Here is a 25,250-nt window from a genome sequence, read left to right as displayed (position 1 = left end):
AACATAGTGTATACAAATTTAAAATGAAGTGCTCTGTTGCAATAATAATTGAATTGCACATTGATTGGGTAACTGAAGGGCGGACTGATTACGGTTCCATCCAACGTCTCGACTGCTGTAACAGCTTTTCATCGTGGTGCAACAACTTCAGTCACAACCAATATTTCACCCAGAACGCTTTGCATTCCCTCCTGTCAACGCAGCTCTATAAATACAGTTTGTGCATCTCGCATATGATCTGTCTAGTTATGTAGAGGCGGACTGACAATATGTCAATAATAATATTCTGCAGAGTTGATTGATTAATTTTATAAACGTGTTATATGTCCGCTGTGCCTACGTCAGTATTTTACAGGGTTTGGTGACGCAATGCTTGAATTTCATCCGACCTTGTCTTGTTCTGCTTTCTTTGTTGGTTTTGAAGGACAGTGTTTTATAAGGCAAGACTTTACCATCTGTAATACAACAGCTTCCTGCCCCTGGAGATAATGTAGATGTGCCCTTGTTTATTTTTTTAAAGCTAAAATTAAATGCACCTAGAGGCGACGATGGCATCCATCCTGTCGTTTCCAATCCCCCTCTCCGTCTTTTTTTGCACTCAACTCTTCTGTCTATAACCGGCACACTGCTACTGAGACACAGGAGCAGGTACTTCCCTCTGTTTCTAAATCCTGTTGGGACATTGCTGTTCGCTAACACACACAGCCAGCATACTGTGCTTCAAGGAGGGTACATAACTTGCTGAAAATAGATGTTAAAAAAAGAACTCGGAGGGGGGTGAAAATGTCAGATTTACAACGTCTCCAAAATGTCTGTAATTGTAATATTTTAGGTTGGGGAGTATTTTTTTTTATATGATTCCTCCCTCTTGCATAGCGGTCTTGTAACTGTCAGACTCTAGCACGAGTTGTCATTATGAAGCCCTATCAGCACAAGCACTGAGGGCTTTGTCCTCCCAGATCTCACTGACCAGAATATGTTAAATGTCCCCTGGAAGATAAATTATGACCTTGTTAAGTTCCCCCAGATCATCAGGAGCTCATTTGGAGCTTACTGCCAATGAGTGTGGGCCCAGCGAGCCTTAAGATGCACCCTGACTCATGTTAGACATTATGGAGTTTAATTTAATCTCAGCCCCATTATAGGCCAATGAGCCAGAGGTGGGCTTTGCACCAAGCCATTATCATGGTTTTTCCCTAGCAATAGAAGAAGAGTTCTGAAACAGTACTCTCACAACAAGCATATTCTAAAATCAATGAACGCATTACTCCGATGGCGATGGATTTCAGCTGGAAGAATCTGGATTGAACTCTTCAATGTTGCAGGTGCAGACTCTGCAATGTGGGTTTTATTCTACTCCTCTTTATTTCTCACAGCTGCAACAAAGATCATGTGAGTTTGGATTGTCGCACTATTATGGATTCCCATGTTAGATACATTTCTTCTGTTTGAGTCAATCTTCTAGAACAAGTGTGATTGCGAAATTGGCATCGATGTGGCATTTCACGTCATGGGCTCAATGTGAGGCTGGGTTATCTAACAAGTAATGCAATGAATGACTTCAGTAAAGTAATGGGATTACTATTACATGGAGTAATGGGTAATTAATTACTTTATGTATAGGATATAAGTTAGTTTTCTGGCAAGAAGACATTGTGCTCCCGACTAGCCACCAAGCAAACTGTCTAAAGTAAATGAAGAAATCCCAAAAGCTGACGTATTTATCAGCTTCCCTGTTATATTTTACTGCCCTTCATTATGGTGGAATTGTTCTCTCTACACTGGCACGTATTTCATTTTGTGCCTAAAATGATCATTTAAAGATATTTAGTTGAAAGGTATTCCACAATCTGCCCTAAAAACCCCACAATGTTTAATATGTGTGTGTTTGTAGATTGTAAATTAAAACCCCTAAATTCCCAAAAGTACCAAGGACGGGACTTCAATGTCCTCAATAGTAGCCGTACGGCCCTGAGTCTGAACTGCTCCATACACCGTGTGTTGTAGTCATACTTAGTACAACCAATATTGAGTGATACTGGAGCACGATGTAGTACCTACTACCCTGGATGTAGTCATATACTCAAGAAAGGAAAAACAATCGACTTTGGAGTGCACAGCTCCGCTGCAGTACAGCTGTCTGCGGTGTTTCCTCGCTGGTCGTCTCTTTAATTGATGTTTTTGACAGACCGCTGGTTGTGCTCCTCAACAGACAAACAAGCTAAAGGTTGAAGCACAGCCTCTCCTCGCCTCCGCTCGCCTCATCCTACCCGAGGGCCAGAACTGAAAGGCACTCATGTGTTCAATCAACCAAAAACCAAAAACCCCATGGGGTGCGTTTGTGTATGTGTGTCAGTCTTTTTTTTCTGCCTAAAATAAACACACTTGACTGGACCACAGCACATAAAGGTCACTACTGATGTCTCCTGTTGCAGGCAAAGAGAAAGAGGCAGAATTTTTAGGTTGTTTGACATCTAGTCCAGTGTGACCTGGGCTACGAGAGAACAGTGCGTGACAGTGTGTGTGTGTGTGTGTGTCTGTGTCTAAGCTGTGGGCTGTTTCAGAGGTAAACTCAGGAGACACCTCAAAATCTGACTGTGCTGAAAACGCACCATCAATTCCGACAATTATCCTCGTAGCGTTGCACATAAGTCACACACGTATTATCCGACAACACATTCGAGACTAGATGGAGCAATACATCTATGCAGATATATTTTAGCTTTCTGCAGATACTTTGGATTATCGATGTGTATGTCGAACAATTCATCCTTTAAAAAAATGACTTATCATAAATGTTTGTTTGTTATGTAAGAAAAAAAGACTTGTTAATGATTTTTAAAACTTCTTTGTATTGGCCTCAAAATCTGTCGGCCTATAAACAATACATAGTTTGTGAGCACAAATGCAGGCTAGCTCTTTGGTTTCAGAGAATAACTATTTTCAATACATATTGGTATTTGCTCCAATATTAAGGAAAGCCGTCGGGAGTCATTGCAACTTATTTCTCTTCCCCCTCATTTCCTGTGTGACTCAACTGTCCACTATAAAACTGTTTGTTTGTTCTTTGTTTTTCTTATGTTGCTCTAGTTTCCACCTGTTTAGTGTCAGAGCAACATAACAGTCTTCTTTTCAGCTTTTGGTAAAAATAATTAAATATGGTGCATTTCTTTTGCGTTCAGCTGATTGCATTATGTCATCACTTCTCATTGTGCAACAGCTGCATTTATTTGCAGGTTTGCCAGCAGCATGTAAGCTCCATGATGTTTTTCACTTTCTTCCCTTTGCTGCTACGGGTTAGCTAATTCACATTTCACTTTGACGGCCTTTTAGGACTTTAGTTATTTGCTGGACAGTTGAACGCATCCGTAGCTACAGGCAGTGTGAAGAAGTGAAGGGTCCGTGTATCTCCTGAGACACACTGACTATGCAGTGGAGGTTATCTGCTCGGCCCTGCCTGCAGCTCTTTAAAAGGCCGTTGGATGAATGGCAGTGTTTGCCACAGATGCTGCCAGGGCTTTGTGATGACCTCTTTTCTTTATGTTGTTTTTCCCCTCCCGTCTCCTGCGGCCTTCCCTCCATGCCAGCCATCTCAATTGCTTTGCTGCTCCTTGTCCCCAGCAGTGATGCTGCAGCTCCTCGTCCCCAGCAGGGATGCTGCAGCTCCTCACATCACTTCACTAACGTGACAGTAGAAATACCCCGAGAGAATCAAAGGAAACCTGAAGCCTCTTCCTTTACATTTTACCTTTACGGGGGTGTGACGAATAAACAACCCTAAACTGTGAAATACTCACCTGAATATTATATGTGTAGAGCTTTTATTGTGAAAGGTAAGAAAGAAACGCCCCCTTGTGTAACACTCTACACTTGACCTTTTTAGATGTCAGGTTTGTGTTGCATCCCCATAATAATCAACAGTTAGTCGCCTCAGAGGGCACCGCGACCACAAAGACCTGTGCTGCTTCAGCCTTTATCATTGTTTCTACTACAGGTACATTTTGGTCACTCCGGGAACACAATTGTACTTTTTAAAGCCGTGTATGTATCCCCTACTGTTTCATAACCGCTCCAGCGACGGGCTTTTGTCCTGCAAACCGCAGTTATCTACTTTTTCTGAGAGTGTGTCGAGTGAGATTGAGCAGGTCTTTGTCTGCACCACGCTTTCTGCCAGTAAAGGATTTGGGTTGTCCATCATAGATGTCTGTTTAACCATAGTTATTATACCATTTCTCATCACACCATTATTAAATGTGTCCCAGCTGGCTGTTCTGCCGGCTTATTTGGACTTTATTTACAGTAGAGATGAGTGCACCACCACAACTAATACATATACAATACATTTACCTCTTTCACGGGTGAACAAGGACATCAGTGTGTTCCTGTGTTAAAGTTTTAAGGGCGGAGAGAGGAGGTGGACGGGTTAACTTAAAGAAATATCGATTGATGATCTAATAGAGCTTCAGACGCTTCTCCTTCGCCCCTAAAGGCAGCATTGTGGCAGCATTTCTCTTGATCTACGAGGAGAAACATATTTTCTCTTTTAGTTGTCTTCAACCAGCACCTCACAACAATCATGGCAGCACATATAACACAAAGAGCATGGGACTCATTGCAAAAGGAGACGTTCTCTAAATTCTGCCTGTACGAGTCGAGCGACGTCTGGTTCATCAGAACAACATATAAAAGACACTATTAAAGGAAACACTCTTGGACTTAGAGAGTTTTGCAGGTCCAAATGTCAAAGCATATAATTTGTGAGGCATGGTTTGTAGGTTTGAGTAGTTTGGGCACTTCTGATATTAAGAGGGAGGTTTTTTCACACTCTTTGGACATTTAAAGTAAGCACTAAAATGTGCAACATCTTTAGGTGAGAAGACTGTAGAGACCTTAAAAGGCGAAAGATGTAAGAAGGGGTCCATTGAAACCCCCCCCACCCCTATTTTCTTTTTTAATAAAGATTTTTAAATATATTGTAAACTGCACTGGAGGCTAATGAATAGAGAAGGTATGTAGTCTCTGTTTATCTTCTTCAATCAAACATTTTTAATGGTACCCACTTCAGCTGGAGGACTGTGAGTCATGGTCAGAAAAGATATCCTCAAGATATTTAAAATATATGAATCATAGGACAACTTTTGAAAACACACGGCAGACAACCAGTCACGAAACATGTTTGACGAGGCTCGGGTGTCTTCAAAGACAATGCAGTACATATTGGTCACAACCCCATCATTGTGTCAAACCACATTTGATTCAGTTTTCTGTATCCTGCCAGCCTTAGAGCGCCGCTCTGTCGCTGTAGCAGAGCTAAAAAATGTTATCGTCCACCAGTCAAGAAGGCTAATGTTTTTGGTGTCTTTCTATTTCTAGACAAGTCATTTAGTTGGTTATATAATTTGACATTGAGTCGTGGGCTGCAGCCTCAGCTCCCACACAACAGTGTGTGTGTCTGAATCAGATACTCAATCTCTGTAATTGAAATGGATGGAGTAATTCTGCCCTAGCTTTCCCTCAGGTTGTGTGTGTGTGTGTGTGTGTGTGTGTGTGTGTGTGTGTGTGTGTGTGTGTGTGTGTGTGTGTGTGTGTGTGTGTGTGTGTGTGTGTGTGTGTGTGTGTGTGTGTGTGTGTGTGTGTGTGTGTGTGTGTGTGTGTGTGTGTGTGTCGGAGGTTGTGTCTGAAATGATGTAAATCACGCTCTGCACAGAGGTGGGTGGGACAGAGACGAGGGAGCACTGCAGCAGCTGAAATGGGGGTTATCCATCACACACACACCTACACACCTTACACACTCATCTCCTGAGCCTTTGTTATAGAACCTTGAGTCTGCATCCACATTAATTAATCACACACGCATAGAGACTGAACAACAATCATGCCCGCCTGGGCTTTGAATCCCCCCCGAGGCCTAGAACAACACGCTGCAGCAGCACCGCCCATCTTCTGATGAACACACACGCACACTCCTCGAAGTCTGCCTGGTCCCTGAAAGTTCCCACGCCTGAATAAACGAAGCAGCCAAACAACAGCACAGAGTTTCATGACGACAGGTCTCCGTCTTTCTATCTTGTGTTTGGTGTACTATCACAGCTTTGCTTTAAATCCCTCTTTTCTGTATCGCTGTCAGATTTCCAACACACACGAGTGAAGCGTGGTAATGCCTTTCACTGTAACCTTGACAAAAAGTGTTGACGCTCGAGTATCTGGCAGCAGAAGCCAAAAGGTTAATACACTTTGGGATTGTGTATGTGTGTGTTCGTGCAAGTGCGATGCTTTCTGCCTACGATAACATGATTAGCCAAAGGCTTAGCCATCACTTTTTCCTCACCTCCCCTCCGTGACCTCTCTCAAAATACAGTGTAGAGACCCGAACGCTGAGGCGGTAGTTGGAGCTAAATGGGATCACCAGCAGGGCTGAGGGTTGTTGAGATCTGGATCAAATTGTAGGATTAAGGATTAGACCTGGAGTTTGCATTGAGTTAGCATTATGATACGTGACACATTGGGACCTTTTACTATTTTGAGAACATTTCTGGGCTGGGGAAGGCAGTGAGCTGAGGAGAAACTTCTGAAACTGTATTTTCATAAGATGGGAGCAGCCTGAAGTTAAAAAAACTAAACATTTTTAATATCAGTGACACTTTGACAGCTGTCAGTCTTTTGAAATGCTGAGGCTACTATTTGTGAGCTAAAGCTGCTGAGTCAGTTTTAATATTAATGTATCCGTCAGTACAGCTGGAAGAGGTTCTGTTTACAGTCCTGTCTGTTGTCTTGTGGAGTAAGATATATCATAAAGTTTAGGGAACGCAGGTCAAACGTTTGCTTTGGCTGTGATGGTAAAATGTAACTGATATTTCTGCCGTTGTTTTTATCCTGCGGTGTTCATTCGATTGTGTGAAAGTCTGGGATTTTATTGCTTTCATTGGCTATTTTATTGGCAAGTCGAAGCGATTTCTAAACGCACCCAAACAATCATGGCGACTGCAGCTTGGCAGGCTTGTGAGATGACTCCACTGACTTGTCTTTCGCATTTCTTGTAGCCAGTGTGTCCAAGTTATTAAGATTATTACCATTTCAATTAGAATTGAGCATTGATAGATTATTTTTATGGCGGACTACATGATAATTTTGCCTTTCTAGATTGAATCACTATATCAGATTAGGTGTTTATAGAGTTCTTGCCAAGAGACATCGCAGACTACATGTTGGACGCCAACCAGTCTGTGATTAGAAAGCTGTCAGACTGATTTAATGGCACCAACAACATCATTTATTTTCCAGATAAAATGTCACTCCTGTTGTAAAATCAGAGATTCTACTGTGCTGAAAGTGAGTCGGGCTTTTACACCATATTTCTCACTAAAAGCGAAATTGCTACAGGTACAGAATCCAACGGGGCAGCGGATACGATATAACACGACCGGTTGGCCGAGGTGGAGCATCCGTCCTTCTCAAGTTATCAAAAATGCCACAGGTCCTTACGTAAAGATGATGGGTGATAGATAAATGTTTGAGCTAGGTGCTTGTTCAAACTGAGTGGGAATAAGGACGGAGGATGAATTCCTCCGTCTGACACACAGTGAATGCTCCCGTGTTTTCGGAGTTGAAAGTGTGACGCTGCCTGACGGAGGGGAGTAGCGCCACAGATTGCTTCACACGGCCACTGTGAACATAATCCACAGATCTGTACGCAGGTTGAATGGTGAGCTGCGAGCTCAGAATAACGGGGAAAGGGAGATGTGAAAGCCTCTCCAAGGAGCTCAGTGTGACCCGGAGCCGGAGGGCACAGCCGACCGTTGAGGTCATGCTTTGTGTTCAGTGTGCACATGATGTTAACCGCATGACATTTACTGTTCTTTGCTTCATGTTCCCAAAGCAAAGACGAAGCCATCCTACATATCTTGATATTATGTTATCGTACTTCCCTAAAATGTAACGACAATTTAGGTGAAGTGGTTCTGAAATAAAGCTTAAAAAGCAAATTGAGTGATAATTATTATACTTGGTCCAACATGATCCAATAAAGGCTATGACATATATGTACGGGGATTCAGAACAATAACACACGAGTTGAGCCTCTCTCTAAAGGTTTTTACTAAGTTAATAATTAAAATACGACTTAAAGCTTTAAGTAAACAATAAAATACAGCGGATGTCTGGAAGTACAAACAAACATGGAGATGAGATCTGTAGCATGTATGCAGCAGAGCATGCTGAAAATACATTTCTATGTACTGAAACATATTGAAACTGTTCCTTTAAACATGTGGCACATACAGATTAAAAATGGATCAATGCAGATTTATTGCTTAATCCCTGTTTTCCCTCATAGGAACACTCGGTTAAATGTTATTCCATCTACTATTAACACAATCAGTAGTGTGTGTGTGTGTGTGTGTGTGTGTGTGTGTGTTTGTGTGTGTGTGCGACATCACATTTGTCTCACTCATGCACACCCCCACATGACAGCATCACAGATTACAGCTCTGTCTTCGCCACCTGATGGTGTGAAGTGAAGGTTATTTTCTTCTGAACAAACAATGCATCACAATCCTGTTGCACACGCGTTATACCAGCTAATACCCGCGTTCCTAGCACTGAGCTGCAACACTTTGTACATGACATACTGTAGGATACGACTGGAAGGCTTGTGTGTTTTTGTTTGTAGCTCCAGAGTAAGGACATCTGTCTATATAAGTGATAGTTGAAGCCTGCAAGGTCGTGCTTTGTGTCCTCTTCACTTATTTTCTGTTGGATGAAGGAACTCGGAGAAGGAATAAAATAAAAGGTGGATGAGGATAGAATCAAAGGAAGGAAAGAAGGTCTTAAAGTAAAGGGTAGAGAAAGAAGGAGAGAGGAAGGATAGAAGTACTTGAAAAGAAAATTGAAGGAGATGCAATTGATGGATACCTCACCAGAGGACAAGTGAATGGAGGAAGAGGACCAACTGGATGGATTGTGTTGCTGTTGGTTAATGACTTTTGGACCTTCCGTCTCTCATTTCTTTCTGCCATCCCTCTCCCATCTATCCTTATTCTCTGTCAGGGAACAGCAAGGTAATGATTCTTCTTGTCTTCTGAGGACGCCAGCTCTTTCATATTTCATCTTTCCATCCATTTCTCCCATCTTTCCCAAGTTTCGGATTTATAGGTGATGTCAAATACGACGAGCATATAGCCTTGTTTTCTTCTTTGTCATTTAAGCGTTCTCTGGAGAACACGTTCACCAGCTTCACCTCTCACATGCAACACTAATTAATGAAGTAGCTGCAAAGAGGTGGGATTGAATTGACTTTCTTCCAGTGGTGCACACTGGTAGCAACGGCAAACAAAGCACTTGGAGAAGGCGATTCCAAGCCCCCAGGAAAACAGTGGCAGGCTTTGTAGCTAATTTTAGTAAGAGACATGTGATGCCATTTTCCCCAAAAATACTTTTTTACCATTGACTTAGATTGGGAAAGAGACGTCTATAAATCAGCGTATAATTTCTTGTCCATTCATGTGATTGAGCCGAGACCGGCCGAACTGGAGCGTCTGGGAGGCGGGTTTAAGGAAAACGCAAGTGCGCAAGCTCTATGGGCTCCATGGATGCCGAAGATCGCCCAAAGATTGGGGGAATTTGATACTCGAAAGTCGAGCCGTTTTGGCTTCATGCACCACTGAGCAACTTTCATAGGAAAGAACAAGGCCCCGCCTCCTACGCTGTATCCAGTTCTTATACACTCATGGGCGATCCCCAGCACTTTCCTGAAGATGGAGAAGGCGACGAGACTTGTTGCTGTGGGTGATAACACTGGTGTTTGTGGTTTTCTGGAAACCTTTTTACATATGTAAGAATTCTCCCACTGCAACCAGCCTACCACCTACAGTAAATAAAAAGCCCTGTCCTCCTCTATTTCTCTTTCTTTAGAGAGGCTTCCCAGACTCTCTCCTCCTCCGCTACCACTCATGTTTTACAGAAGCATCATAGACGCTGCCCTCTGCTGAGCCATCTGCTAACTCACCATGCTCGCAGGCGCAAATAGAAACAAACTCCTCGGCAGCAGCCCGCTTCACCTCCCAGATCCTCCGACTTGCTCTCACAACCTCACAGACCTCAGCGTAATCCTGTCGGTGTCTTTAGACCTCCCATCTGGACACTGACAAATCCTGGATGTGGTAAAAACAAGCTGATTTTAGCAGATTTCTTGATTCCCCTCTGTTGTCATGACCCTCGACACGCTGTCCCGCAAACATCTGACCTTTTTGGAACACCATCCCAAAATACAATTTAAACCGTCCCAAAGGAAATGCTGTCCGTCGCTGAGTTTTTATTTTCCTGTTATGGCGGGACAACCTTAAGTTCAAGCATGTTTTGCATGTTTTGCTAAAACATTATGGATTTTACTTTTGAGTGAGATATGTAGTCATTATGCATCTATTTAATTAAATCCCTGTAGAGGTTTAACAACAACACAATTATATAGTTTTCAATTAAGAAATAATTTTTCAGGATCTCAAACTGTGGCAGATTATATACTCAGTGTGACCAATGTGTATAAAGAGAAAGAATAATATTATCAACAATACTTAAATATAATCAGCATTTTGTTTGAAATATTCAAAAACTGTATAGTTATATAGATATATATATCTATATAACTATATATATATCTATATATATATTAAATGTGTATAAGTCCTTTCAGAAAGTCACATGCCTGAAAACTTTCCACACATCTTTCCTTTCCACTCTAACATCTTCTTTTTTATATATATTTAGTATTAGTATTCTGGTCAGTCTGTTACCATCTGTACTACACACACACACACACACACACACACACACAGGAACACACACCATACAGGATGAACAGTGGGGAGGGGGGGGGGGAGCTCAGTGACAAGACAATGGACGGGTGAAAAGTGACTCGTCCTCTTTGTCGCTCGGAAAGCTTGAATGGAGTGAAAATGTGAGATGGTTGGAAAACAGGAAGGACAAGTGACTCCAGCAGTAACTGGATCTGCTGACACCTCCAGTAACGGGATCTCTTTCTATACACATGGTCTCACGCTTTACAATCATTCAAATGATTCCAATGGTTTGCTCCATAGAGAATAGTGCTTTTGTTTCCCCTGGTAGCTATCGGTCGGTATCCTCAGTTACCAAAGAGTATCGAGTGCTTTGAAGTTAGTCGACCCAGTCGTGGAAATGGCAGACAGTGGAACAACAGGAGTGGATGTCATTACTCGAAGCAGCATTTGGGAATAAATTGCAGTATAATACACTTCTCTCCTTTCCCCTGATGGTCTGAATAAGTTGTTAAATGTGTCGCTAGTAGCATAGGCTCTGAGGGAAACGGAAAGCAAACAACATTTGTTGTTGCAGTTCTTTCTCGAGCTTTGGGGAGAGCCAGGCTAGCTGCTTCCAGTCTTTATGCTAATCTAGGCTAATCCTAGTTTTAGCTCCGCATTTAACACACAGATAGAAGAGTGGTGTCGATCTTCTCTCAGAAATAACATCTCAGAGTATTTCCAGGGGGATGTTTGGTATGAATGAAGATAATAAATCTGGTATTTTAGCAGTTTTATCCAGAAATATTATCTCAATCTGTTGCTTTGTAATCAAAATGCTCTTCACAGCGAGGAACGGTCGATTGAACTGTCGTCCTCACGGTGGTGATTTTAAAGAAATAATAATATTTTGAGCACAGTGCTACTTCTGATGAGCAACAGTGGTCCTGCGCCTGTAGCTGATGATTCAGCATTGTGTTTAATGGAAAGCTTTTAGCTGCCTTTGCATCCTCCCACTACTTATAGAGGGAAATAAACCCACGGCTTAACGCAATAACAAACCTGCAGCTTCCTGGCTTCCATCTTGACACATCATTTTCAAACTTTTGTTTATCTGGACTGTTTTTCCATCCTAATATTTCACAGTCTTGCCTTTTGATTTATTTGATTTCCACCGTTACTCCCTGTACGGTCGCTCTCCCTTCACCGATGTATTAATATCTGCTCTCTCTCTTTCTTCCCCTCGCCGTATTCAAATTCTTTACTTCACCCTTTCTGTGCCACCTCTAAGTGGTCCGATAGCTCAGAGAGATGAGGTCTTGTGTTTATAACAAGTATGTTGGGACTAAAAGCTTTGCTGAGGGCTTTGTGCTGCATGCTTGATGATTTATTGAGCTCCCTGGCACATACACACACTCAGGTTTTGGGGTAGTGTTGGATTGGTTAGGGTTTGGGTAATGACAGTGCTGGAATGATGTTTTGTCTTCCCTCCTGCTATGAGGCTAATAACTAGAGATGAGCGTTCCTCTCGATGTTTCATCAGTGCTGATAATCGCTGCTTCTCACCATCTGTCCAGCAAAATAATTTATTCAACCATCAAACATAACTTTTAACTTCTGCTGTTTGTCTCGGTGATACCGCTGCCACCACCTGGTGTCAGTCATTCCTATTAAAGGAGCGCTACGCTGAATAACATTTCCAATCTTTCTACCCATTTCTCTTGCAGGCAGTATAAAGGGAGCGACCATAGTGGATGCTCTGGATACCCTCTACATCATGGAAATGTTTGAAGAGTTTGATGCTGCGACGGACTGGGTAGAGAAGAACCTCGACTTTAATATGGTAAGGAATCTGTGTGTGTGTGTGTGTGTGTGTGTGTGTGTGTGCGCCCTTGTGATCAACTAAATTGATTTTGTAAAAGCCTCGACTCTCTGCCATAATCCATAATTCAGCCAATAGAGCCTTGAATCATTGACGTCAATGGTAGAGAGGAGCCTCCAACTGTTAATGTGCGTAACACTCAGCCACGATGTTATTTAAGATATGTCAACAACAACAGATAAGAATGTTGCGTTCTGAATAACGGGGGATGTAATAAAACATATTCTAGCAGCTACACCAGTAATTCACATAAAAAGGTATATCTAGTAACATCTAGTCAACATTCTGGATCTCATGCTTTCCCAGCAGCATTTCAATGCAGCACTTAAAACCATTACTTTGGATAAAATGACGAATATAGATCACCACCTGTCTGCTGAGTTTCAGCCAAATCCATTTTTAACATTTTGAGATGCTGCTGACAGTCGCTCAGTAGTGATAAACACATATATGTAGTCTGAGGAGGAACAAAAACACTTTCCAGAAAAATGTAATGTCAGAGAAAAGCAGGGCCGGAATTTTACTGTCGATATTACATGATGCAAGTATTACAAGAGGATGTAATGTTTACAGAAGCCTGTTTAATAGAGATTTGTCTCTTTCACTTAAAGTATCTCTATACACGTCTACTTTGACGCAGCTTGGTTGCCTAGCAGACTATACAATATAAATATATATATTTATTTATTTATATAAACATATATATATATATATATTTATGTATTTATATATATATTTATGTATTTATATATATTTATATTTATTTATGTATTTATATATATATTTATATTTATTTATGTATTTATATATATATATATTTATTTGTATTTATATTTATGTATATGTATTTATATTTATTTATATTCATATATATATATATATATATATATATTTATTTATTTATATTTATTTATATATATATATATTTATTTATATATATATGTATATATTTATTTATTTATTTATTTATTTATATATATATATATATATATATATTTATATTGTATAGTTTGCTAGGCAACCAAGCTGCGTCAAAGTAGACGTGGTCAGTGCTGCATCCTGCCGTCAATAACAGAACAATTTCCTCGTTAAGACACTAAGAAACCTTTTAAACCTCCTTACCAAGGACGCATACACATAATACACAATAACACATGACTCCCAGGTCCCATGAACTATTTATTTAAGCTTTTAAAACAGAGAAAAATGAAGAAAATCGTGTGCTTAATGCCACTTAGTCATGTTAGTCATGACTTTTAATCGCCCAATGACCCAGCTGAAGACTTGTAATAATAATACACTTTATTTATAGCACTTTTCTTAACAAGTTTAAAATGTAATTTCCAGAAAAAAGAGCAGATATAAACAGGAAACAACAATAGAATAAAATGCAAACAAATGCAGGATAAAATAGTTAAAATACATAAAACACAGCAACATATTAAATGTTCATAAACACTTTCATATAAAAGAAAGTCCCCGTTTAAAATTTGGGCGGCAGCGTTCTGCACCAGTTGGTCGGTCAAGCTAATGCCAACATTAAGTGCATTACATTATCCAGGAGAGAACAGATAAAAGCATGTCTATAAAACTAAAAGTATGTAAATCTGAAGGAGACAAAAGATCTGATTTTAGAGATTCTTTCAAGCTGAAAGAAGCGTGACTGAACAACAGTTTACTTGAGCATCAAAACAGAGATCTACATCAAATATCACGCTAAGATAAGAAGTTATAAGCATGACCTAATGTTTTATTTAGTCTTAAAATAAACTTTGTACAAAGATGGGAAAAGATGAGCAGGGAGATGTCTGTCTGTCACACCATGTAGGTCAGCGCGAGTGAACTGCGATAGACACGTGATGCTTTCCTTAACTTGCAATTGGATGGGTAAAGGCCTTGATGTTGCCGCACTCATCGTCGTCGTCGTCCCCCCCCCCCCCCTATCTGAGCCGAGTCTTTGAAAATGAGTCGCAGCATGTGAAAATGTTGAAGCCCAATTTCAACAACTATAAACATATATTTTCAAACATAAGAAATATTATATTCACACTGTATTTGGACATTAATCAGATAATTCACACAGCGTGCTCATATAAACACATTATGATTTGTATAATCAAGAAATAATATAATAAACATGTCAAAATTGCAGGGTGTTTAATATTGCATGTGGTTAATGTATCCTTAATGACCTGATATAAAACCTAATGCATTTCTCGGATGCCCGGATGGTTACGTTGTAAGAAACAATTATCCAGGCTTCTAATGGGCTCTGCTGGGAATGGATCACAATGCACTTAATGCGTTATCAAAGTTATTGAAACTATTGTTCAGAGAGATTTTAATTATAACGGATATATGTCGCTATGACTCCACACAAAAAATGCAAATAAACAAATTTGGCACTCAGAAATGAGTGTATTGACTCGATATTATCGATCAAACCCAGAGCTAATGGAGCCATACACAAGTTCATTACTTATACTTCTTTAGTGCGGACACACACACACACACACACACACACACACACACACACAACATTACACTCAGTTAATTGTAGAAGCATCATCATTATAATATCCCCGTTAAGAGCTCCTCATAAAGAAATAATGCCTTTGACTTTCTTTGTGTGTAGTCGTGACTACAAATAGGATTGCAGTTACGGTATTGATTCTAAAAATATATCTTATCTAACATGAAACATCGAGTAATGTTCTCAGATATGCCTCCACTTCAGCTTTAATCCTCCTCACTGTTCTGAATGCAACACTGTAGATGTGGAGGCTTTCCACAGCTGCAGTCTCCGTGCCACAGCAGTCCCCTGTGCATCATCCTGCCATATTTACAGTATGTGCCAGCAGCAGTGTCACTCAAACGGCATCCTCACGGCAGGACGTCCATTGTTTTCTGATCTGCTCTGTTCACTTGCTGCAGTAGCATAATGTTGATGCCCTGCGCGTTCTGCATGTGCTTTAGAATAAGTGCTTTTTAATGGCGAGGCAGGTATTGTGACGCCACAGTGGGATAGGAATCTATTTAGGTTTTCCTAATGTTACTAAAGAATGAATAATCTTACTTCTTGGGGAGCTTGTCTGATACTGTATCACATCTGACAGCATGATGAGTGACATAGAGGGTCTGATAATATGTGTTGTGAGTTCCAGCTCGTACAGGATACTCCGATAGACCGTACTTTGATGACGGATTACATGAAGAACTACACGTGTTGCTTCCTCACATTTGCTTTGAAGTTAGATCGACGAAGCGAATCCGATGAGGCAACATGAGAAACGCGTAGTTTTAAACTCTATTCGAATCTCTTGATAAAACACGGTCTGGTCCAGTATCCTGGTGTGCCCTTGAACTTTGATTACTTTTGGTCTACTTTTGTTTGCCCTGCACCAGCCGGCACCCGGGAGGGAAGCATGGCGGTGTATGAGGTATCTTCAATTTTTTAATAAACTTAGATGACTGAAGTGAACTGATCCAGGAAAGTAATTCTTTAACTCTCAGAGGAGATTTAAAAGTAGAAAATGCTGCCATTGTGCCCGAGCTTATAAGAGCTTATAAGAGCCCATATTGTAAAAAAGTGAGGATTGTATTAAAGCAGGTCTAAGTGCAATATAACACTGAGAGTATCGACACACACAATCCATGTAGAAGCGCTCACAGCCCGTTTTCAGAAATTGAGACGGAGGGTAAACACAGGTGTGTTCAAACAGACAGTTTGAGAAAAATAAAGTTTTTTTATTTTATTTTAAAGCAGATAAACATGTTCTAGTAGGAACCAGGAAATTAGCTTAAAATATGACCTTTTAGAGTGTTTTGCAGATACAGAAAAGAGGGAAAGATGTATGAGAAGAGACGGAGAAAGGTTTGTTGTTTTAGACGTGGACACTTTGCTAAGAATGAAGTAGCAGACGGAGAGAAGGAGGAAATGCTCGATGTCTTTATGCAACGTGTCATACACCAGTCCCTCAGCAAAGGTTTTGATGGCCATATTTGTGTGCGCATTATAACTGCTGTATAAACAGTTTTTCTTCTCAGGAACACTGTGTGCTAATAGTTTGCACTCTCTTAATGCCACAACAAACCTGCTCCACATAAACTCATCCAACCCTTCACACAGGTATTAAAGATGATCTCAGGATGGAAACTAAAAAGCTGCCGGCTGAGGAGTAAATTATGCAACCATGAAGTAAAAAAACTAAACTCTAGTGAATTTAATTTAATTGATCTGGCTCTTGTAAGCTCAGCCAGTTCCAAATGAGTCAGGGAAATTTAGCCAGTGGTATTCAATATGCAATTTTATTTAACAGTCCTGCATGAATTAGTTTTCCTACATAATTACACACTGCACCTGCAGCTTCTGCTGAACAAAGAGAACATGGTTGTGTGTACACACAGTCCACGATCTGATACAAAAATGATCTTGATGAATTTGTAACGATACGTTAAACTGCGACTCAAAACAGTTGGTGCCAGATAGAAGTAGCGTTAGCGGCTAACGCTGGAGTTGCTCTCATGACTTCAGCTTTAATCTCTCTTCTTCTCTGTGCTATAACTGAAACAGTGTTTTCCATTCATATCAAACCTGACAAAAATATGACTGTAGCTCCACCAGCTCACTCAGAGTCCCACTGCAGGAGCCGCGCAGGCCACACAGCCATTTATTTCTACACAAGCAGCACTTTTAAATCTATTTAAAGGAAAAGAGCAGGTGCAGGGTGTATAGCCCTCTGAGACTTCCTGTGTCGGAGACAAACGCTCTGACACATAACTTACAATCAAAAGCTATAAAGAGTGTGATGGGGGGGGGGGGGGGGACTCAACGTTTCCTGTAATGAGAAAACTATCGGTGGAGGTTTTTGCCATTTTAAGCTCTAAAACCAGCAAATACAGTTTGTCCAGTGACCCTTAACAACTAGCCATTTACAGGAGAAAGATCATAAGATACACTTTCACCTAAAGACTTCTCCGGCCATTATCTAATTGATTCATCTCGCTGCAGGCTTTAATTAGTTCTAAGATAGAAAAAGGCCATGCGTAGTCAGTTTCCTGTGCACGCTCTGAAATGGATTTAATGTTGCAACATCAGGAGACTTGACTCCACGCTCCTGCAGGAATGAGATAACATCACAGAAGCGCAGACTAAGACGGTCATTGTCCGACGGTTTAAAGTGGAGATGGCTGCGAAAAGCACTCACTGCAGGGAAACTGCTGCAGAAGTATGTTTGTTTCACTCTTCCAGCACATTTACATGGCGATGGTCATAGACGGCAGGTAGTAGGTAGACATAATATTGTCCTATAGCATCTCAGCTGCCTGCGTGTTGTGGAGGAAATAATTACATTTTAATTAGGAAGAATTAGCAACTCAATCTTAACTCCTCGATCAGCCATTCAGACTTGGAGGGAGGGCAAATGACAGGACACATTTTGTCTGGCATATCATTTGTTTTACTATTGTCCTATCGCTGGGCGACAGCAGTGACTTATGAGAGCTGTCAGTTAAGCACAACAACGTCGTCTGACTCAGGAATCTGCTCATGAAGACGCAAAGAGAGAAATGGAGCGAGGGAGATGAGGCGGCATTGTTCTGTTGCTGAGACAAATGTTTTACAAACTTGCATGTTTTGTTATTATTTGTCCCTCTGCCAAAATCTGTCTGGAAATAGAGGCATTGTATTTTTAGACGCAGCACGTTCGTGTTTGGTTTCTAAGCATTTCTTCTTTAACTTGGAGGACGTGAAGCCCTTCACTGCTCTGTGACAGATTGGAATAACAGGGCGTTACAATTTAATAGCAGAATAGAAAATAAATACACAGTTTAGCTCTTATATCTTTCAATATATACAGCCATGCTTGGAGCTCTGCGAGGCTGAATTTAGACAGAGTGGTACTAATATATCATTCTCTCAATGACGAGGCTAATGTTTAGCAGCTACAATATTTACCTTTTTAGCTGAACTGTGGAAAGCCCACCTCCGTCTCATCCTCCCTGAAGTGAAACCGCACGCAGGAACATTTCTATATGGAGTCTTCTGCCTTTCTGAGTCACAGTTTGTAGGAGGAGAAATGTGTATTCATGAGTAACACTTCTTTAAGTCTTCATCACCTCATATTTCTTTTCTTTATGTCCCCGCTGCAGAATGCAGAGGTGTCTGTGTTCGAGGTGAACATCCGGTTTGTTGGAGGTCTGCTGTCCGCCTACTACCTGTCTGGGAAAGAGGTAAGAAACACACTGAAGCTTCCTGTGGTGTTTTCTCAGGAGACTCTGAGGAGAGATCCTGCTGCCTGCTGGCTGATGACGGACGCTGGAGATTGAGTGAATGAATGTGTCCCTTTTAATAGCTCATACAGATGAGTGTCTCCCGTTAGCTAGTGCTAAGAAGCTCTCTTCTAGTTTGAAACACATTGCATGTGCCTGAAGATGGCCTGATGTTGTTCCTCTTGCTGTATGTGGTGGCTGTGCAAAGGTTAAGGATACAACAATGTTCATCTATGTATAAAACTAAATAGATATTGTCAGTTTCTTTCTTTATTCCCTCAGGAATGTCCTTGCATGTTGGCAAGAACATTGGTAAAACGAAAGTTGCCATTGTTTGACTCTTATACTCTTAAAAGTTGTGCTTTCTCAAAGTGAAAGGGGACAGAAAGGTGGTACTCCATCAGCCTTTGTGGGGAGACTGTGTTCTGTAGTGTCGAGTTATCGCTCCAGACTTGCTTTATTCAGAATAACGAGAGAGGAGAAGGATTCCACAGGGTGCCAGTCCTGTCGTGCGTCTGTGCGTCTGCTTAGTGACAAGAGGCTGTGAAAATAACATCAGCAGGGTATTACACTCAGATCGTGTTCCACTCTGCCAACGCGAGGATTTTGTGTTCAACTTACTTTTCCTTAATATCTTCTCTTCTAGTAAGAATGTTCTGAGTTTATTTCTGTTTCTAGGCTGATGTCACACGAGGGATTTGGCTCCGAGTCACTTTTATCTTCACTGCTGTTGACACTTCTGCTGTAATCTGTGCTTTAATACACAAACGCTGGTGCTATCCTAATCTGAAGCATCATCGTCGCGCTGAGCGAAGCACAGTTGCAAGGCCAAGTGCTTCGTTATTAGCGCAGGAGGAGTCACTTATAAAACGTGTTCTCTGCTATCAAAACCTTCTTTCAACCTCAATGAGCCTTTCAGCGCTTCAACACGCAAACAACCCGGAGTATCGCTGTGTCTTATCTGTGCTGGATGTTCAGGGCTATGGCTTAAAACTGGTATTAATAACACTAATAAGAACAGTTATTGTTACCAAAGTTTTATTAAACAGCAGTAATGCTGCAACTACCAAGTATTTACATTAAACGATTAAGATTTATTGATTAATTTGGTCTATAACATGTCTGAAAATAGAGAAACATTACAATATTTCACATCAAAAATATCTCAAAACCCGAGTTTATGTCTCTGAAATTGCTTGTTTCATCCAACAACAAGTATAAAACCTGAATAAATTAAGCTTACTATCACATACGGACAAATTAAGAGACATTTTTGCTTGGAAAATGTCTTAAACAGTTACTGTAAATGTAAACAGTTACTCTGTGAGATCAATATGAAGGAGTATATAGCAATAGACAAAATGCCACAAAACAATTCAACCATTAAAAGTTGCAAACCGTAATTCTGCTAAAAGCAAAATAACAAAAACTCAAGTTGAAGTGATTTTTAAAAGACGACACAATCACATCACGATCGTACCGATGTGAAGCTCTTACAAGATTCTCGCTGTTCGGAGTTGTATCCTCATGATTGTTTGCACTTTTTGTACGTCGCTTTGGACAAAAGCATCAGCTAAATGAACTGTAATGTAATGTAATGAGAAAGCTGCTTGCACTGGAGGCCAACAGTGACTCAGCATTTCTCCGTAATCCCTCTCAGTTCCATTTCTTCTTTATGGGAGTCGATCAGTTCAAGACTTCCTCCTGTATTATATCGGAGCCTTGAGAGGTCGCAGCTGCAGGTCAGGGTCCCCTGAAGGATAGAGGAGGTAGATGGATGGCTGATGGATGGAGGAGGTAGATGGATGGCTGATGGATGGAGGAGGTAGATGGATGGCTGATGGATGGAGGAGGTAGATGGATGGCTGATGGATGGAGGAGGTAGATTGATGGGTGGCCTTGGAGGACTGAAGGCTGTTGTTGGACAAGATGACTGAATGTTGCTGGTGGGGTGCCCCTGAATGACTGTTGGTGTTGGGCTAAAAGACTCCTGCGTGGCTCTGAAGAGGTAAAGATACAAACGGCACCAATGCCTACTGGCTCCAGTGACTTAAAATAGCAAAAAAGACAAAAGTTTACAATCACACAAGTGTTTTAAATGAATGATCTTTCAGCTGTAAGTGGATAGTGGGACATCCTGTCAGTGGTAACATCTGTGATCCCCTAATAATGTCATTAAGCGTAAATAATGATAGTTTTCTATGATCAGTATTTTTTATTGATGTTGTTTTGTCTTCTAGTCCTAAACCAAAACTTCAAATGAGCACACTTGGTCAAAGCGGCAAAATCCAGTTTGGCTTTTTCAGATGAGCACTCCAGTTTCCCTTTTTTCTAAACCCCCACTGTGAAACCAGCGCTTTTGGAAACACACTTATGATAAAAAGCTTTTGCCGATGAAGTGGAGCTGTGCTGCAGGTACATTTTGCAGACTGATATTCTTATAATAAAAGGGACTAATTGAACACTGGTCAGGCATTATGTAACTCCCCATTTGGAATATCTATTAGACGAGAATGTTCCTGACCTGCTGAGATGTTCCACCCACAAACTCAAAGAGACCACAGCGGAGCAGAGAGAGGCTGAGGAGGAAAGAAAGATTAGATGTGACCTTAAGAACTGTTCAGCCCCTTGACTACTTCTGCATGCTGGCGTGTGGCTGTCTGAATTGAAAATTGATTCATTAGAGATCAGAGACTTCGTCAACACGAGGCCCACGCAAAAATACTCCGTACACGACACAACACTTACAAGTACCGTCCTCTGTGGAACCGTAAATATTATTATTGTATGTTAGACGTTGGAAACTAAATGCTGTTGAATAAACGTTTATTAACGTTGTGTTATTGGAACAAGTTGTAGAAACATCTCTGCAGGCGATGTGGAGAAAATCAAATATAACTATATCTTTGACCAAATATCGATATTTAGTGTTGGATATTGCTGCTTTCACAAAATATTAACACAATGAGATTTTTGATTAATCAGTAATGTGGATATAATGAAGTGGGTGAAGGCTAATAATAGACAGAACATTGTAATGTATTAGAATATCCAAAATCTAAGACGATATTCAGTCTCTCATCCTGATCTCGATATTATATCGATATATCGCCTACACCTATTATTAAAACATTTCAGCTTCACGTCAAATGTTATAATGTTAATGGGTTTAAGCACTAAAAGCATCTGAAGTGAGAGTTTAGGATGAAGCACTGAACGGATTTAAAGTAAAGTTGTAAACTGCTGAAAGCATTTGAAATTTAAATGTCAAGTATCTGCAAGTGCTGAACACAAAGAGATGAAAGCAAGAGAAACTGTAAACAGTTGAAGTGTCGGTGTGTACGCCTGGTAGTTCCCACTTCCACTTTAAATGCCATTTCAACAACGCCTACTGTTTAACTGCCTTCAGTGAACTTCTACTGCTTTCATTGAGTCTCCTTCAGAGAAGGTAAAGTCCATCGCCTTCCGTCAGCGGTCTTTAGTTGCGTTTACAGGCTGAGTTGTGAGTGTTCGGTTTAAGGATGATGGATAAGCAGTTAAAAGAGTGATGGGAGTTGTTGCAGACGGTCAGGAGGAGCAGGTGAAGCGTCACTCTCTCTGGCTCGGGCTCAAAGAGACCGGTGGCCTTTGATGAAAATTTGATTAGCAAAAGTACAGCTGGTGTTGTCCGTATGCACCTCACTGTCGGGCTTTTAACGATCACAGGGAGTAACCTCATCCGCTGGGGGAAAGGGAAGGAAGTAAACAATGGAGGGATGAAGAAAAGAAAAGGCTTCCCAGTCCTCCTATAATCAAAGCTAAGTGCTTCACGGAGGGAAGGACGGAGAAAGGACAGAAAGCAGCAACAATGTGAGAAAGAAAAGGAGTGCGTGACAAAGGATATTGAAGGGGAGGAACGTGAAGGAAGAAGGGGATGGTTGATGGAGGACATTAATTGAAAAGAAGTGATGGATGAAGTTTGAAATGATAGAAGGAAGAACCGAGAGACGGATGCTCCAGATTCACCACTCGATGCTACAGTCTGACTATATACAGGAGTATAAATACGTCTCTTTGTTGGATACTGCAGGTAATATACAAGACATCCACTTACCTCTTCTATTCGACAGGAAATCATTTAATACTTGCACAGTTGGAAGTTAATCAAACCATGACGCAACTAAAACATTTATTTTTTTACATTTTCTGAGCTATTGTTAGATCAGTTTCACCATCATCAACAATTAATCTCCTGTTTGTTCTTCCTCTGAGCAGCTCCTATATTCCCTTTGTTTATTGTAAGGTAATAGTGCATCAACGGCACAGTTTGGAGCATGCACACCGGCTGCTTTGAGTGTCTGTTAACGCGCTTGCAGTGAGATAAGCTCATCTCTTTCTAAGAGAAATGGACATAATAAAGGAATGAAATACAAAAAGGAACTAAAATGTAGAGGAATAAAACTGGAAAATGAACAAAAGGGCAGGAACAAGCAAATGAAATCAAGTATAATCACTTTAAACACAATCAAACCCTCAAGAATGTCTTCATGAATTGATTGTAATGTGTGAAATTAAAATTAAAGTGTGAAAGAATCAAACAAATCGTCGCTGTGAAGATCTGCATTTTAAATAAGCTGCAGTTCATTATGAGAGGAGGTTCTCTCATCCTCCGTCCAAACCCTTCTCCTGGAATGATTATAATGAACAACAATGATTACTCTATTGTGAGGAAAACTAATCCCAATCTCCTTTAGTTGTGTATGACGGAGTAATCTGCTGATGGCAGGGATGAGTGTCCCGGCTGCCTCCCTCATCCCCGAGAACAACGCAGATTAAAGAGAAAATCCTGTCACTTAAAAACCAAAGCAGAGGCTTGATGCTGAGGTGTCTTATAGATCTGCTTTAGACACACACACACACACACACACACACACACACACACACACACACACACACACACAGCACGAGCTGCAACATGATACCATTTATATTCTTTGACAAGAAGGCCACACCTTGCGAGTGGATCCTGACAGCGTGGAGGAGTGTTAAAACATCCACCATCACCAACGGGTTCTGAAAGGCTGGAATGCTGCGTGATGAAGAGGAGGACGCCGCCACAGCTGAGGCCTTTCAGAGGCTGTTCAATTCCGACAGTGACAAAGAGGAGTTTTCTGGTTTTGAGAGCGACATCGAAAGAGAGAGAAGAGTGGCCGACGAAGCCACCCTGAGCCTGTTCGTTTCCGACACTGAAGATGAGGACTTATAGTCCAGTGCGGCTTATATATGTACACATCAGTCAATTTAGCTTCTGCGGCTTATGTTCAGGTGCGTCTTATAGTCCGAAAATTACGGTACTTGAATAATTAACCTTGTGAAGCGTACGTGTCAATCTAGTTTCATACTGACGTGTCAAAGTCTTAAAGTCTATATGAATATAAAGTCTATATACATTGAAATAGTTACTGGCTGCTGTAATTATCCCTCCTCTCCAAACTGAGATGCTTTTATAGAACGACTACTAGACATCGTAAGAAATGGGCAACAAAACCCACAGCCCTTGCTTTCTGATGTTGAGCCAAAGCAAATGATGAGGCTTCAGCCGTCTGTGAGTTTGCCATATCGCATTTTCCAAAATGATGGTATTTGTAGTAGAAGGTTCCCTCCCCAGACAGAGCTTTCCTTGCGGAGCCACTGTGGTTGTACGTACAGTAGATCTGTTGTAAAGAGCTTAACTTGACCTGACGTAACACCAGCAACACACACGGCAGCCAGGACGAATACATCCTCTTGATTGGGCTCAAACCATTCTTACTAATGATTAAATATCATGTATTAACCACATGCATGAGTTAATAAATCATGACAATGCATGAAGCATACAGGAAACGGATACTTTGTGACTGATGGACAGCCAGATAATGAACGTTCGTTGGCGAGCGAAGCCACTGCGGCGTTCTGTTAGTCTGGAGAAACAGAAGCTCTTTGTGTGCACTGCACAGATCTGCGTGTAACTAATTTCATTTTGGCACAGTTTGGTTGTTCCATGGATTTCTGTGGCATAAACATACAGGAATTAGGGTGAAGTTCAGGTTCCTGTTGCCAGGCTTGAATTCATTCCCTTTTCATCATCAGTGATTGATCGGGTGGCACACTGAGCTGCGCAGCTCAGGACAACACAACACGACTTTGCCAATTCCTTCTGCTAATGGATTGGTCTCCGTTAAGCTTTATTCACAAACCTCAGCACATTCTGATCTGCAATCAGGCGAGCATTTATCTTGCTTTCATACTCTGCCTTCACGATAAACTCACACAATCACTGATTGCTGTTACTGTTTCCAATGAGC

The 25,250-nt window shown here is 41.0% G+C and overlaps 1 protein-coding gene across 1 annotated transcript in view; it reads left to right on the top strand.

Moving 5' to 3' along the window:
• The window catches only part of man1a1 (mannosidase, alpha, class 1A, member 1), a 106,493-nt gene that overhangs the window by 36,010 nt on the left and 45,233 nt on the right, over nt 1–25,250 (top strand). Inside the window, exons 3-4 of the mRNA XM_029462818.1 lie at nt 12,500–12,615; nt 18,805–18,885. Of these exons, the coding sequence (XP_029318678.1) occupies nt 12,500–12,615; nt 18,805–18,885 (197 nt within the window). The remainder of the gene's footprint in view (nt 1–12,499; nt 12,616–18,804; nt 18,886–25,250) is intronic.

The sequence above is a fragment of the Cottoperca gobio genome, chromosome 24, assembly GCF_900634415.1.
Source record: "Cottoperca gobio chromosome 24, fCotGob3.1, whole genome shotgun sequence".
Classification (NCBI taxonomy): domain Eukaryota; kingdom Metazoa; phylum Chordata; class Actinopteri; order Perciformes; family Bovichtidae; genus Cottoperca; species Cottoperca gobio.
This window is presented reverse-complemented; position numbering and strand designations above follow the sequence as displayed.